The following is a 14431-nucleotide window of genomic DNA, read 5'->3' as shown; positions in this document are numbered from 1 at the left end:
CTTTGCATGCTTCGTTGTCTAGAAAATCAAGGGTTTTGGTTAATTCATTCGTCTATAGGCCTGTGTGATATGAGGATCCAGTGACCCTGAGAGCCCCTGTTTCCATATCCCAGCCTTAACAGTTCACTGTGTGATTCTGAGGCAGGCTCAGCACGGACTGATCCATCTTGCTGGCTCTCCGACGGCGACAGGTGCAGACAGGTTTGATCCGAGCTATGACTCAGGCATTCTGCTCTGCGATTGTGCTGATTTCATAGTGGGTCTCTCCTGAACTGTTACAGCTCCCCCCTGCGTGTGCCTTTGAAGGATGTTGTGTGTTATTGTCGACCGGCTCCACAGCCATATTAATCTGTCCTCGAATAGACCTCTGAGCGCTGTGTTCTCTGGTTACCTGCATTGTCATCCAAGTTTAATTTAAAAATCCGAATGATGAGTGCATCCGGCTTAGACTTTGAAGATGCCCCTGGGAGAGTACTGGGGCAGGATAGATAGGATGTGGGCTCGCTGTAGAGCTCGGCACGTCTGGAGTGGGGCTCAGCTTCAGCAGGGATGTGTCTTTTACTAGTTTGGGTGGATTAAGACTCTCATGGATCTGTTGTACTCGTTACAGTATCAAAATGTAATTTACATACTGTAATGTTCACTTAAATGAACTTCTAGTGTGTTGGAAGTTCTGTAGAAGCTGTTCTTTGAACTGTCACCATCCCCCTGAGAGACATTGTATCAGTTTGAAATCCCTGTTGCTCGGAGATCTCCAGGCCTCGCCATCTAAGCCACCAACTTTCTGTCCTTTGGACATTTCGTATGAATGGAAGATTTGCCACAAATCCTTTTCGTGTAACTTCAAGGCTTTCCGCTCCCTGGCCCAGCCATTTGGCACTCTATCTCCTCTACTCCTGCTCCTGTGAATTCCCTTCAGCAAACTATTCCTGCATCACTGCTTTTCTTGTGCTCTGGTTCTGGGTTCTCCGCCGTAGGTAGACCTTTGTTGTGAGTTTGGTGGTAGCCATGTGACTTTCTTAGCTCCTGAAATGTCAAGTCCTTCTGAGAATTTAATCTTCCTTCAAGGTTATGCTACCTTTTTTTTTTTTTTAAACAGGCTTCTTATTTTTACTGTTAGTTCTAGAATTGGCATTACATGCCTCTTGGTTTTAAATATGCCATGGGGGGAGGTCAAACATTTATAAGTATTTTCAGTTACCGAACCACCCATCCATCATTCATATTCTCTCTCTCTCTCTCTCTCCCTCTCCCTCTCCCTCTCCCTCTCCCTCTTTGTCTCCCTCTCCCTCCCCCCCCTCACAAGTGCTGAAATTTTGAATTTGTTTTACTGTTCTAGGGATCAAACCTAGGCTTTGTATCTTTGAACCGAGTGAAATAGAACCAAGCTGCATCCCCGATCCCTGCAAGCATTTCTTCAAAACAGCAAAGGCACTGGCTTCGTTGTTTGTATTGCCAGTGAAAGGTTCAGCTACCAGGAGGCCTTTAACTAACACTTGATTTTTATATCGTCTTCCTCAATCAGACTCCATATGATATTCTCTGACAGCACCACGGTGATTTCCTTCAGTGTACTTGTTATTTAATTATGACTCCATATGGATGGGGTCTTGTTTTTCCAACTCCGTTCTGGGTTCCTAGCCAAGTGCCGGGAATTAAGGAATTAAGAAAAGAATTGCTGCTACTACCCAGCCGCACACAAGCAGGGAGCATCGACTTGGTTTATAAAGAACCATTCAGGATTCCTATTTCGAGATGGTTCATTAAAACTTTTCATATCACAGTGTCTGAAGCTCTGCTCTGACTGAAAAAAAGAAAGTCGGACTTTTTATGTCATCAATTTTGCCTTTTGCTTCTTGGCTCAGGCGAACACGTTCTCTTAACTTAGCTAAACATTGAAGTGTGCAAGGAGCTGAAAGTCCTGACTGAATGAAAGTGGGGACAGTGGGAGACAGTGTGAGCAGTCTTTCATGGGAGATGGGAGACCCTAGCTCCTGGGGCCAGGCCCGTGCTTCATAGTCCAAGACTTAGGTAGATAAGGGACACACTGTGCTGGTGACTACATGCCTCTGTTCCCTCCCACCTGCGGCCTGTAGAACCAAAGTCTGTCGCCAAGGTGTGCTAGGGAGGAGAAGGAAGAGAAGCAAGAGTTTCCTCCCCAGGCTGACTTGAGCTGCAGGTGTTTGAAGAGGCAGGAGTAGTGAGGCCATAGGGGAAGAGCTTTCTCTGTAATCGGTGCAAGGTACAGGTGCCAAGGCCTCTGAGCTAACAGGTATTGGTGGTGGGTGTACTTGTGGTCTCCAATTGCTGGGGTGGAGCGTGCTTTTTGCCATCTGAAGAACTTGCTGACTTTATGAGTGGTAGCCTGTGATCACAGCTTTTGGGCTTCACTGATGTTTAAGGGAGTAAAAGACTCAAGAATACCCTGATCTTAGTGGTCAGAAATGAATGTAAAACAGCCTGGTTTCCCACCTCGAAAGGCCTGGCAGCAGCTTTGTCAAATAAATTGATGAGGATCCATGGTCCATATCACGTGAGTCCTTGGGAAAAGAGGAACCAGCCTTCCTTTAACTTCCCACTTTAAGTAGGGTTTGAACCGAGGCAGCCAGTGTTGGATGGCTAGGGCCATGCGATAGGGTGGGCCGTGTGAGGCGCAGGTTGCCTCGATATTGCATGCTTGGGGCCACAGTGGATTCGAGGCGGCATTCTGAGCATTAAGGTGCATTTCAAACAGTGCCAGCCTGTCCTTGAGCGTTCCTCAGCCTCCTCTTACTATCGGGCTGGTTTCCAGCATACTGATTGCGGTTAACCTAAATCACTCCGCCCGGTAGAGGCAGGGAGAGGAAGCCCATACTGCCTGCCACATGCCCGGTCAGCTTCCTCGGGGCTACCACAGGTACCCCATTTGCATTGGGTTTCCACAGCAAGGGGCCAGTGACCATTAGAACTTACTAGCCCCACCTCCCTTCCAGTCTTACTCAAGAGACCAAGGCTTAATGGACTCTCCTGCCCCTTTTCAACTTTGTCATGTTATCCGGAAGGGAGCCCCACTTTCTCCTATTTCAAGAGGCTCAGAATCTCCCAATATTAGTGATCCTGCCATGTGGAAATACTGGCTAAGTAGATGGGATTAGCCGCATTTTTCTGAGTGTATTTGATTTTTTTTTTCTTTTTAAGTAAAGTTCTTCTTGCTTCTGCTGGAACCATTGGCATTACCTGGATGTTAGCGTCTGGTTTCCAAATTTGCATTGTGAAAACTTGCCAGACATGAACCCCAGCTGCACCTACCTAGTCCTACCTAGTACAACAACTTGTAGTCGCTTGCTTTGGAAGGAAGATCACTTATAAAGAAGCCGTCTCCTAAGGTGTTCTGTCTGTGCTGTAGAAAACTGTGTTCCTAGGAACACTCCTTAAAGTTGCTTCCTCCTAATAAAATGGAGTTGTAGTCTGTATTAATCCCAGCTCGGGAAAAGGCCTGTATGTATTCATTGGAGTAGATGGGAAGGCTAATAACCTAGCCTTTAGAAATTGCTAGAAATACTGTGTTTTAAGGCACATCCTGAATTGAATATGTTTAACTGTTATGTCCAGATGATGATAAGTATTTTAGTTGGTATATTTATTTCAAGAAAATAGAGCTTTTCCACTTAGGAAGACAGAGGATAGACTCATTGAGGAGAAACACAGACTAACCCTTTTACTTAACTCTTCTACTGAGATTTCATTTATATAAGTGTGTGTGCGTGCGTGCGTGTGTGTGTGTGTGTGTGTGTGTGTGAGAGAGAGAGAGAGAGAGAGATACCGATACCTGTGGATGTATGTGCTACAACACTCATATGGGGGTCAGAAGACAGCCTGATGGAGTCATTTTCCTCCTTCCGTCTTTATGGGAGATCTGGGGATTGAACTCAGGTTGCCAGGCTTGTGTAGCAAGTGAGATGCCCTACTTGCCCCCAAGATTTTAAAAAAAGCACTCAATTTTAAAAATTCTTGCTCTCTATTAATAGAAGATTTACGCAGAAGGATTTCAAGGTAGCTGTTAGAGACACCCCGGCTGAGGATGGGGTCTGTTTGAAGCCTCCCCTTCCACTCATCCTTCTTCATTCTCTACTTTGGCCTGTCCGGGTTTTTTACTTGCTTAAGTATTTTGCAGCATCCTGCACCTCCTGAAAGTTGGTGTTGGGAAAGCTCCAGGAAGGCTGGAGGGCTCTTCACAGTGGCTCTGTTCCCTTACTCTCCGTGTCTCTCCCAGAACAAGAGTGTCACCTACCTGCCCCCCTCCGCCCCCTTCCCATACTGGACCATGGGAGTCTGCATCCCAGGCCATGTGGATGTGGGTAGTGAATGCTGGACCACGGGAGTCTGCATCCTAGGCCATGTGAATGCTGGACCACGGGAGTCTGCATCCCAGGCCATGTGAATGCTGGACCACGGGAGTCTGCATCCTAGGCCATGTGAATGCTGGACCACGGGAGTCTGCATCCCAGGCCATGTGGATGTGGGTAGTGAATGCTGGACCACGGGAGTCTGCATCCCAGGCCGTGTGGATGTGGGTAGTGAATGCTGGTTTCAGCTCTCTGACTGCTTCCCTCCCTCTGCTCTCCTGGAGTACTGATCTTTATTCCCCTGCTCATTTAGAAGTAGGGAGCAAGTAGCTTTGAGGGGAACATCATCGTGGAACCATTTCTCTTGCAAGAGTGGCTCTTGTTAAGCAGTGGGGCCCTTGGGCCATACCCTGCCGCCGTTTGATGGGATGCGCTAGCCTTTGCTTTCCTGCACACTTGCTTAGAACATAAAACGTCGTCATGGGCTGACTTTTGTCTTCCACTGACTCTCTCTGCCTCCTTCCAGGCTTGTGAAATGAAAGAGATTCTGGAGGTAGCCCTGTCTGTTCACTTCCGTGACTTTGTGTCTCCAGGGAGGTAATCAGATGCGGAGGTGTTGGAGGGTAATCTAATTGTGCTTTCATTTTAAACCTGTGAATCCCACCCTTTTGATTTTTATACTAATGTTGCCCTGTTGCCACCTGTTTTGCCCCCCCACCCCCCTCCCATAATAGAATGCTTTGAAACTGATTTGGTAATAACTACTTAGGATGTTTGAAATCTGGGTTAATATTCATTTCGCTACACTGCCTGCAATTTAAAAATCATCGTTAATTGTAGAAGCCTTTTTAAATCTCGGGTAAAGAAGGAAAGTTGCTCTTAGCAGTTATGATTTGGCAACATAGTAAATTGTGGGGAAGAACTCCTCGGTGGTGTTCAAGTCACAGCATCTGCCCGGACTGTAGTCACTCTGTATGTTTGGCTTCTTTATGCTGTTCTGTCTGTACCGCCAAACATGTATGGACACCTGCTGTGTTCCAGGAACACATTTGTTCAGTACTGAGACAAAAAAAAAAAAAAATGAGACATAGTATCTGTTTTCAAAATTGCCTCCCTATGGGCCTCTGAAAGTATCAGTCCAGCCAGTGGCTGAGAGGAGTGTGGGTGCCTCTCATGGAAGATACTGGCTCTAGGTGCATAATAATTCTACAGCCACTGTGGGCCGCGAGCCCTTTTGCAAGGATCCAGAGCTCTGGGGCATCATTTGAGTGTGCCCAAGGCTCCAGTGTGGCTGCTGTCCACGTGCAGATTTGCACAGCTTCACCAAAGCACCATGTCACTTGTTAGGAAAAGTCACAGTCAGGTTTTCAGATCTTCTCTGGAGACTTTCATTGCCATGACAGGTCCAGTTGTGGCAGGGTTCTTGTTGAGAGAGGTGGGTCCAGTCTTCCCCTCCCACACTGCCCTGCCCACAGCCGTTCCTTCAGGTATTTTTACAATTGAAGGGCCTGATGAATGTGCCTGGGAACAGCAGCTGGATCCCTGGCCTTGCTGCGTGTTGTGGCAAAGCGCACCTTGCGCAATGCGGGTGAGCGCCGAAGATTCGGTACAGAGATCTGGCTGTCACAATCCAGTGCATAGGGTTCCCAGAACAACACCCAAAGGGGCAGGACTAGCCGGAAGTGCCAAGCTGCCATTCTGGGGCTGTGCAGGAGGAGAAGCCAGGCTGTCCCTGGAGCTGAAGGTTCCCAGGGCCCCATCCGGGCATTTTCTCCGGCAGGAGAGGTAGTGCATTCTTCCCAGGGAACCTTCTCCTTGCTGAGCTAATAGGTATTAGGAGCGGGGAGCAGGTGAGCCAGGGACTGTTGTGTGTGGTGTTTGTTAGTTTGCAGGGTGGTGGGCCTGGGTGGGAGAGTGGAGAGATGTGCAAGCCATGAAGAAATGGTCCGGGAATCTAAAGCACGCCCAGGTATCCTGAGCGTCTGCTAGTGTGAAGTGTGCATCCCGTGGAGAGGACAGAGACCCTTTGTCCGGCCGAGGACTTGGCAGCTGCAGTGCTGCCTTGACTCCGGGCTGATTCTTTCCCCCACATCCTCAGAGTTCCTTTGCTGCACTGAAGGATAACTTCTGAAGTGGCCAGAGCCCTTCATTTGGTCATGGCACAGAAGACACTCTACAGTGGCTGCAGGTCCCTTTTTAGCCTTTCTTCTCTTCTCTCACCTTCAGAAATAGCCTTCATATTCCTTTCCTGTTTGTTTTTTAATTCTTTGCTCTTGTGTTTAACTTTTAAGTGCTTCCTGTCCCCTAGTCGGCTGATTCTGGAAGGTAACCCATGTTTCAATGCTGCTTTATCATTATTTTTTGGGTTGTATAGGAAGGGGAAAGAACTATTGTACTAATTTTAAGAGGCTCTTGAACTATGGTCTCCTGTTTAAATGTCTCCAAACCCAGGGAAGGCTGGGGGGTTCTCTTGGAGCTCTTACTTTAAATGTGGACAGTGACTGACAGCCTATAGAGTACTTGAAGAAAATTCTTATTTCTGTTTTCCTCTCATTTAAAGATGTATGGTTTTGGTATGTGTTTTATAGTGAATAAACTACTGCAGTGCATGTAGATAATTTATCAATAGATTTGGGAGTATATGTTCCAGATTTTCTGGAACTAGTGTGGCAATGGTCAGAGCAGCATTCTGAGGCACAGCGACACTTCAGGAGTTGTGGGGCTTTCCTGTCTGAGGATGTTACAGGAAGAGAAGATAGGACATGGCTTTGAATAGATCTTGGCACACCATGGGCACTTCTGCTGGCCTCGTCACCACTAGAGTGAGTAGGTATTTCTTCAGGGTCTTGTTACTTGATTGCCCCTGAGGAGCGAGCAATGCCCACTCACCGACATGTGGTGAGCCAGGAGTTCTCTGTAGGGTACATGTCAGTCAGAGGAGAGGAGAGCAGAGCTAAGGTGAAGTTAGAAGTCAGGTCATACAGTTGTACTTGCTTCCTAGTAGTGGTCAGAGAATGGTGTTGAGTTCCCCTGTAGCCAGTGGGAAAGAGAAAAACAATTGCATGAAGTTACATCTGTGAGATGGACATGTGTTCCAGTGCCATTTCTCTAAAGGGGGAGAGCCCAGGCTGGAACCAAAGCATTTGTATGTAAGGTAACTGTTCTAGGTGTTATGTTCACACGCTGTGTGTGCACTTCCTCTGCACCTGTCTTCCCTCTGCAGCTCAAGATGGATCCTGCTGCTGTGTGCAGCCAGGCCTGGCCGTCAGGCTAAACGTGGATTCACCCTGTAATCTCCTTAGCTCTCCTTTTTTTTTTTTCTTTTTGAGACAAGGTTTCTTAGTGTAGCTCTGGCTGTCCTGAAACTACCTCTGTAGACCCAGTTGGTCTTGAACTCACAGAGATCCACCTGCTGCTGCCTCCTGGGTGCTGGAATTAAAGGTGTAAGCCACCACCACCCGATTCTGTCTCGCTTTCTTAATGCTGTTTTAAATCTACAGTGTGGTTTAGGTCCTAGTGAGCTACTTGGCTCTGGACCTACATTTGTGTTAAGTGAACCTCTAGCACAGAAGCTGAAATAAGGCAGTGATGGTTGAGGGAAAGCTGAGGAGGTAGCAGCTCCTGTCTACCTTGACTTAGCAAGTTATTCGGTGACCGAGTGGATGACAGTTCTTAACAAGGTGACCTCATAACAGCAGACCCTCCTGGAGCCATAGCCACTTATGCCTCCCCCTCCTAGGTCCTGAGCTGGGCAAGCCAAGGAGGCCTCCAGATGCTCTGATCGTGCAGAGCCAGGAGCTTGTGTTGGATATGCCACTGGCCCTATTCTGGGTCTGTCTTTGCCTTTGTGGAGTAGGATGAGCTCCTAGCCTGGCCACCGCTTGTCACGAGGACCCTCTTTGTGTGTGTACCTTCGCAGCTGAGGAAGGTATTTTGGAAGAATGTGTGAATGAGCAGATGGTTAAATATGCAATTACTACAGAGGAAGATAAACACTGTCCTTGGGGGGTGCAGGAGTTTGCAAAGTATGCGTTGAGAGAACAGTGTTCTTTGAATCTGTAGCAAGCAGCACCAGGTCCCGTTGATCCCTCGTTGTGCGGCACTGTCTAACCTGCCGTCAAGCTTGATGGAATATTTACAGAGCTGTGTGCCTCGTGTCCAGGATCCTACACGGTAGAAGAGCGGTTCAGACAAGGTGGGTGACAAGCTTTTGTCAGCCAAGATGGGCATCTACCAGCTGCAGGACTAAAAGGATAGACGGTATTGTGAGTCCTTAGAGGATTGGAGAGTGGGTATTCTTTGGGAGATGCCAGATAGCATTTAGAGAGGGTTTTAAATTTTTATTTTTATATTATTGTTATTGGGTTTTTTAGGGTTTTGTTTTTTGAGACAGGGGTTCTCTATGTAGCCCTGACTGTCCTGTAACTTGCTCTGTAGACCAGGCTGGCCTTAAACTCAGAGATCCACCCGCCTCTCCCTCCCAAGTGCTGGGATGAAAGGGGTGCACCACCACTGCCCTTCTAAAAAATTATTTTTATTTTAAATTTATATGTATTGTGTTTCTCTGTGTGCATACGGCACATATGTGCCAGTGTCCATAGAGGCCAGAAAGCATCAGATCCTTTGGAAGTGGGAGCTGCCTGATGTGGGTGCCGGCAGTGAAACTCAGGTCCTCTGGAAGAGCAGCAAATGCTCTTAACTCCTGAGCCATCTCCCAGCCCCTCCTGTAGAGACTCTTTACAAAAATCTTCATCTTTAAAATGTTGCCCTAGTTTTGTTGTTGTTGTTGTTGTGTGTGTGTGTGTGTGTGTGTGTGTGTACCTGGCGATGTATGCACACACGTACTCCAGAGTGGCTGTGCTAATAACCTAAATAGGAATTTGTGTTGCTGTCAGCCTGGACTCTGCAGTAACATGTTATTTATTATGAGAGTCAGCTTCCTCTCTCTAGGAGACTTGGAGCTGTCCTATGAGGTGAACTTCTTGTGTGCAGGGGAAATGAAGTCAATAGTCTTTCTCTGTCCCACTGGTTTGCTTCAGGCGCTTAGCTGTAGCTCTGTGCAGAAGGGCAATCCCACCGGGCTCCCACAGCCTTTGGCCTTCCCTCTCAGTGGCCACTGGATCTCCATCACAAGCTTCCTGGTAGCAGTGGGGGTGCTGCTACCCTCTGCTCTTCAGAGTTCCCTGCTAATGAATACTGACCTTTCCTCGCCTCCCTTTGAAGCAGCTAGTTCAGGGTTAGGGGTGTTGTAGCTCAGCAGAGGAGCACTTCCTTAAGATGTGCAAAGCCCTAGATGTGATACCCAGTACCACAAAATAAAAAGCAATGGATGTAGCTACCCGTCGGAGAGTTCTTTTTCCAGTCACTGCTCCTGTGGCTCAGGGCCACCTTCTCTCTTCCACTTTCTTTCTCTCACTGCTAGTACTTGAGCTTTTTCACCTCACATAGATATACTGACCCTCCCTGTGAGAAGTAAGCCTTCAGCCTGTCCCGCCCCCTAGAAGCCTTAGCTAGGCTTTTCCAGATGTTTCCAGCTGCTTCCTGGGACCTAGGGGCTGCAAGTCCACTGTACCGTCGTTTGTAGCAGGATGCTGGGCTGGCCTTCGTTAGGAATGAGGTCTTTGTCGCAAGAGCACAAAACCCAGTGAGGTGCTGAGGGAGAGCAAGTGCAGGAAAGCATCATTTGCCCTGAGATACACTGCTTTTGAAGAACAGGTGCCACCAACAAAATATCCACAACAGGAAAATCTAACACGTCACTCCATCCTCGTTCTGGACATCACTTAGATGCTGGGACCGCCTTGAGAGCTTACTACAAGATGTCTCGGAAAAAGCACTCAGAATTCCAAGTACTGGACTTAAAACAGTTTGTTTTACGAGACTGGCTGTATTTTTATGCTATTAGCAGAGTTACTATTAATAATGAATTCCCATAAATAAACAATAGACTCCTTAATAAGTTAAGCCATTCCTGTAAGGCACTAGTCGCTTCTGGCATATAGCAGACCTCCAGCGCATGTCAGCGGCTGCCGTCAGTGCTGCGGCAGCATTTCCAATGGGAAGACCACCAAGCTTGTTGTGCACACCTGTGAACTGTCCAGTTCAAAACACAGAGAAGGCTGGCTTCATCTTAAGAGAGACGGAGGCATGGTTTATTATTGCTAGAACATGCAGGAATATTGGAATAATAATCTTGGTTTCCCAGAAGAACCAACCCCATACCACACTAGTTTTTACTTTGGTTAGGTGCGAGGCCATGGTCCTGAGTGGGGAACAGTGAGGTCATTGGGGTATAGTATCTGACTGCAAGAAGAGCTGACATATTATTTGTGCGCCTCTCTCTCTCTCTCTCTCTCTCTCTCTCTCTCTCTCTCTCTCTCTCTCTCATCTGTCCATTCATTCAATAAGCAAATATTTATTGAGCACTCATCATGCCCAAGTTGCTGCACTGTCCAGAAATAAAGAAGGGCAGCCTGCGGTAGGTACCCTTACAAAGGTTCCCACCTGTAGGAAGGGTTTCTACGTAGGAAGACACTGGAGAGCAGTATGCTCCGACTGCAGCGGCAAAGGCAGTTGGAGAATCGTGGCAAGGTATCCTGAAGCCCCTGCAGTCTTCTAAGCCTTCAAGAGCATTCAAAAGCTAAACTGTTCAGTCCTTTTGGTCCTAGAGAAGTAACTCCCTCTGAACTCATCTACCCAGTGGCTGATACAGTGAGCTCTTCATAGTGTGTGGCTAAAGCTGCTCCCTCCGGGCAGCTGCAGCTGAGTGCACGCTGGCCAGCTGGCTCCTGTTTGCCAGGATCCCGCTCAGAGGCCTGGGCTGCTGGGATCTGAGCAGTGCATTAGTGGGCATGGCTCCCGTCCCCAAGGGCACAAGCCAGCATTAGGTCAACAGTTGAGGCAGCACGAGTGGCCCGGTGGCCTGTGGTTTCAGGGGACTGTGTATTGCTCAGGCTGTCTGAAAATTAGGAGCATCGGCCTGTAGCAGCTATCTAGGGTGAGTACTGAGCTTCCCTTTCCCATATTCCTCTGCGCTTTTGCCAGGACGTTCTTAAGTTGTTTTTTTTTTCTCCCTCATCTGCCCCCCCCCTGCCCTACCCACGTGCTGGTTTGCTTTTGTAGAAGTTAATTTTTAATTCTAAAACCAGATCAGACCTTCCCATACTGGTCCTTTCCCTGCACTGGTCACACAGATTTTTCCATCCTGTGTTGTAAAAGGAATAAGGCAAGTTGATCTCTCTAAGACTTTCCTGAATAGATAAATGTTAGTTCTTAGTTCTAAGGATGGGGTTCTCTTCGCTGTAAATCGCATCTTTGTTTCCCTACCCTGCGTCTTTTCTACAGTAGCTGTGGTACTGCAGTTGTTGTCTCTCCCCCAGCAAGTGTGTGTTTGGATGGGGTATTTAAAGATTCAGAGGAATTTAGTGAGATGTGTGCAGTTCATCTTGGTTACAGGGATGATTCATTATCTCCAGATTATACAGAGTCACTCTTAAGTCTCAGATACTTTAAGGCAGCTTTTCCTCTATCTTCCTATCAGTTTTTCCCCTTCCCTGTAGAGTGGTTTCGCAGTTTATTTCCCCCCGATAAGCCACATTCTTTTAATTTACCAAAATACATTGAATGAAGCATACTTTGATAAAAATCTGTGTCGACCAGAAAACTTTCCATTGGCCCTGGGGAGGGGTATGTGCACTTCTTAACTCTTGGCTGTCCCAGCTGTGCCCAGCCTCCTTCAGAGTTATTTTGATTTCTCATTGCAGCCACGATTACGAGTTCGTCGGAAAACGATGACCGGAGTGGCTCCAGTTTGGAGTGGAATAAAGATGGAAGCCTAAGGGTAGGGGTTCAGAAGGGACTGCTTCATGATCGAAGGGCAGACAACTGCTCCCCCGTGGCAGAAGAAGAGACCGCTGGGTCAGTGGAGAGCGAGCTGCCCAAGGCGGAGCCCGCAGCTGGAGATGGTCCGATTCCTTATTCCCAGAGCTCCAGCTCGCTAATAATGCCACGGCCCAACTCAGTTGCAGGTAAGGCCACACCTCTCCCCGGGGCCTATCACCCCAATCCTCAGGGTCCTGGTTTCCATTTATTTACCTCCCAAATTTGTTCAGACACAAGCTAGTCATGTGATCATTTCATAGGCCTCAGTTTACCTATTGCAAACACACAAGTCTTTTAGTGGTCCCTTTCCTCTGAATCTCTAAATATGTGATCTGTAATGTTGGCTCCTGGTAGGTGAGGCCAAAAGGTTCCGAAGCTCTGTCTTTTATTTAGGGCGAAGCTGATGCCAGCTCAAAAGATTTCTATTCTCATTCAACTTTAAAACTTTGGTTTGTATGGTTGAAGCCCATCATAGCTAGGAGGGCAAATGCTTCTGTAAAAACCAGCCATAACGGAGCTCACCGCCGAAAGCATGTGCAGCCTGCAGCTCGAAACAGAGCCCTGCACACACATGGCGGCCCGTGCTGATAGTTGGGCCGGTCAGTGGTTCATCTTTGAACAAGGACTATGGAAGGTGGGGGTGGAGGCTCCACCCTGTGCTTTCTGAAGGTTTTTTACACTTCTGAGCTCTTGGGGTGCATTCAGAAGAGGCACTCACTCGTCCAGGTGATTCTTTGTTAGCAGCCTAGTGCTTGAAAGTGTCCCCCTCACTGGCTCTGTACATCAAAGGATCTTCTGTAATTTATGCCGTTTCTTCAGTGTGTGCTAGGTCATTCTGGCTGCTGTTGGATGGTTGGGTTTTTTTTTTTTTTTTTTTAATGGTGGAACTCTGAAGCAGCTGGTAAATAAATGTCCTTAATGGAAAAGCTGTGAGGTACAACTCTAATTCACTTTCAAAGGAAGCAAAGTGGCCTTGTTCCAAAAGAGGTCCGCCAGGGAGGTACTAGCGAGCATTATGTGTATTGATTGATGGTTCTTCCAAAAGCTTCCCCTGCCTTCCCCCGCACCACCACTGGCCCACCCCTGGAATATAATACCCGCTACTCAAGATGCTTTAGGCTGTAGTTACCTAGTTATGATGAATGGGTCACTTGTAGTCTCCCCAGAATTTGACGGCTTTAGTTTCCCCAACAAAATAACACACTTATATTCAGAGTAACCTGTCTTTTTTTAAAATTAGGAACTCATTAATAGAGTAGTTTTAGTGACGTTAATGGTCCTCAGTTGGGGGTGGTCTGTCTTGCCAGAAGCTCTTTGGATGTCTCAGGCCGTGTGAAGTGGCTGTGGGTGTGAGCTGAATGTTTCCAGACTGCCCGGATTAGGGAGCAAAGCTGTCTGGTTTCTGCTGTACTCACCTGGTATCTCCTTTCCAGAAAGCCAGCAACCACAATCAACCGAGTTCTGGTTTTCTTGAACCACTAACTGGCGATTGCCCAGGATTTACTGGCTTTTGCCTTGACTAGGTTAGTCTACAACTTAGGGCATCAGCATGCATTGCTGTTGGTTTAGCTTAAGAGAACACTCTCCCCACAGCCGTTCCCTACAGCATGTTGAAATGAGCTCCCCACACAGTCTCTGTATGCATGCTTGGGTTCCCAGACACCATGTGCACAATTTAATCCAGAGATGTTAGCAGTGGGCTTTCTGCAGTATGAGATTGTTTGACCTCATTTCCTTGGCCCAAAATGGTGTTTTAGCATTTTAGGTGTTCCTTGTGTAGACTAGTGTGGGCCTGGCTCTAGTTGCTGCTATCTGGGGATCTGTGGACGAGGACAGAATGGCATCATCTCTCGGAGGGAGTGCCTGAGCTCATAGCTGAGCAGCTGAGGCCTCGCTGATCCTGATCTCAGGTGTCCTGGTAGCTTCAAAAACGCCCCAAGAAGTAAAGATCTTTGCAGCTGGCACTTACTGCTGTGCCTAAGCAGCAAACATGGCTCAGCTTAGCCATGTTTGTTTATTGTTTGAAACACTCGCCTTGTAGCCCCAGTCCGACAGTATTTTAAGCTCCCTTACCTCAGCTGCATGAGTACTGGAATTCTTCTTTTTTTTTTTTTTTTTTAAAAAAAAAAATTCCTGCCTCCTCCCCGCCCTCCCATTCGCCGGCGCCCGCCCGCACCCCCCCTCCCCGCCCGCCCCCCTCCCCCCCCCCCTCCTCCCCCCCCCCC

General features: G+C 47.8%; 1 protein-coding gene across 1 annotated transcript in view; it reads left to right on the top strand.

Annotated features, from left to right (window-relative positions):
- The window catches only part of Tanc1 (tetratricopeptide repeat, ankyrin repeat and coiled-coil containing 1), a 227565-nt gene that overhangs the window by 155971 nt on the left and 57163 nt on the right, over positions 1–14431 (top strand). Inside the window, exon 8 of the mRNA XM_050121991.1 lies at positions 12089–12352. Within this exon, the coding sequence (XP_049977948.1) occupies positions 12089–12352 (264 nt within the window). The remainder of the gene's footprint in view (positions 1–12088; positions 12353–14431) is intronic.

This window comes from Alexandromys fortis, unplaced genomic scaffold (genome assembly GCF_014885135.2).
Source record: "Alexandromys fortis isolate MF-2015 unplaced genomic scaffold, M_Fortis_MF-2015_v1.1 scaffold_8_9099976_23576923, whole genome shotgun sequence".
Classification (NCBI taxonomy): Eukaryota; Metazoa; Chordata; class Mammalia; order Rodentia; family Cricetidae; genus Alexandromys; species Alexandromys fortis.
The sequence above is the reverse complement of the archived record's forward strand: the minus strand, read 5'-3'. Positions and strand labels throughout refer to the sequence as shown.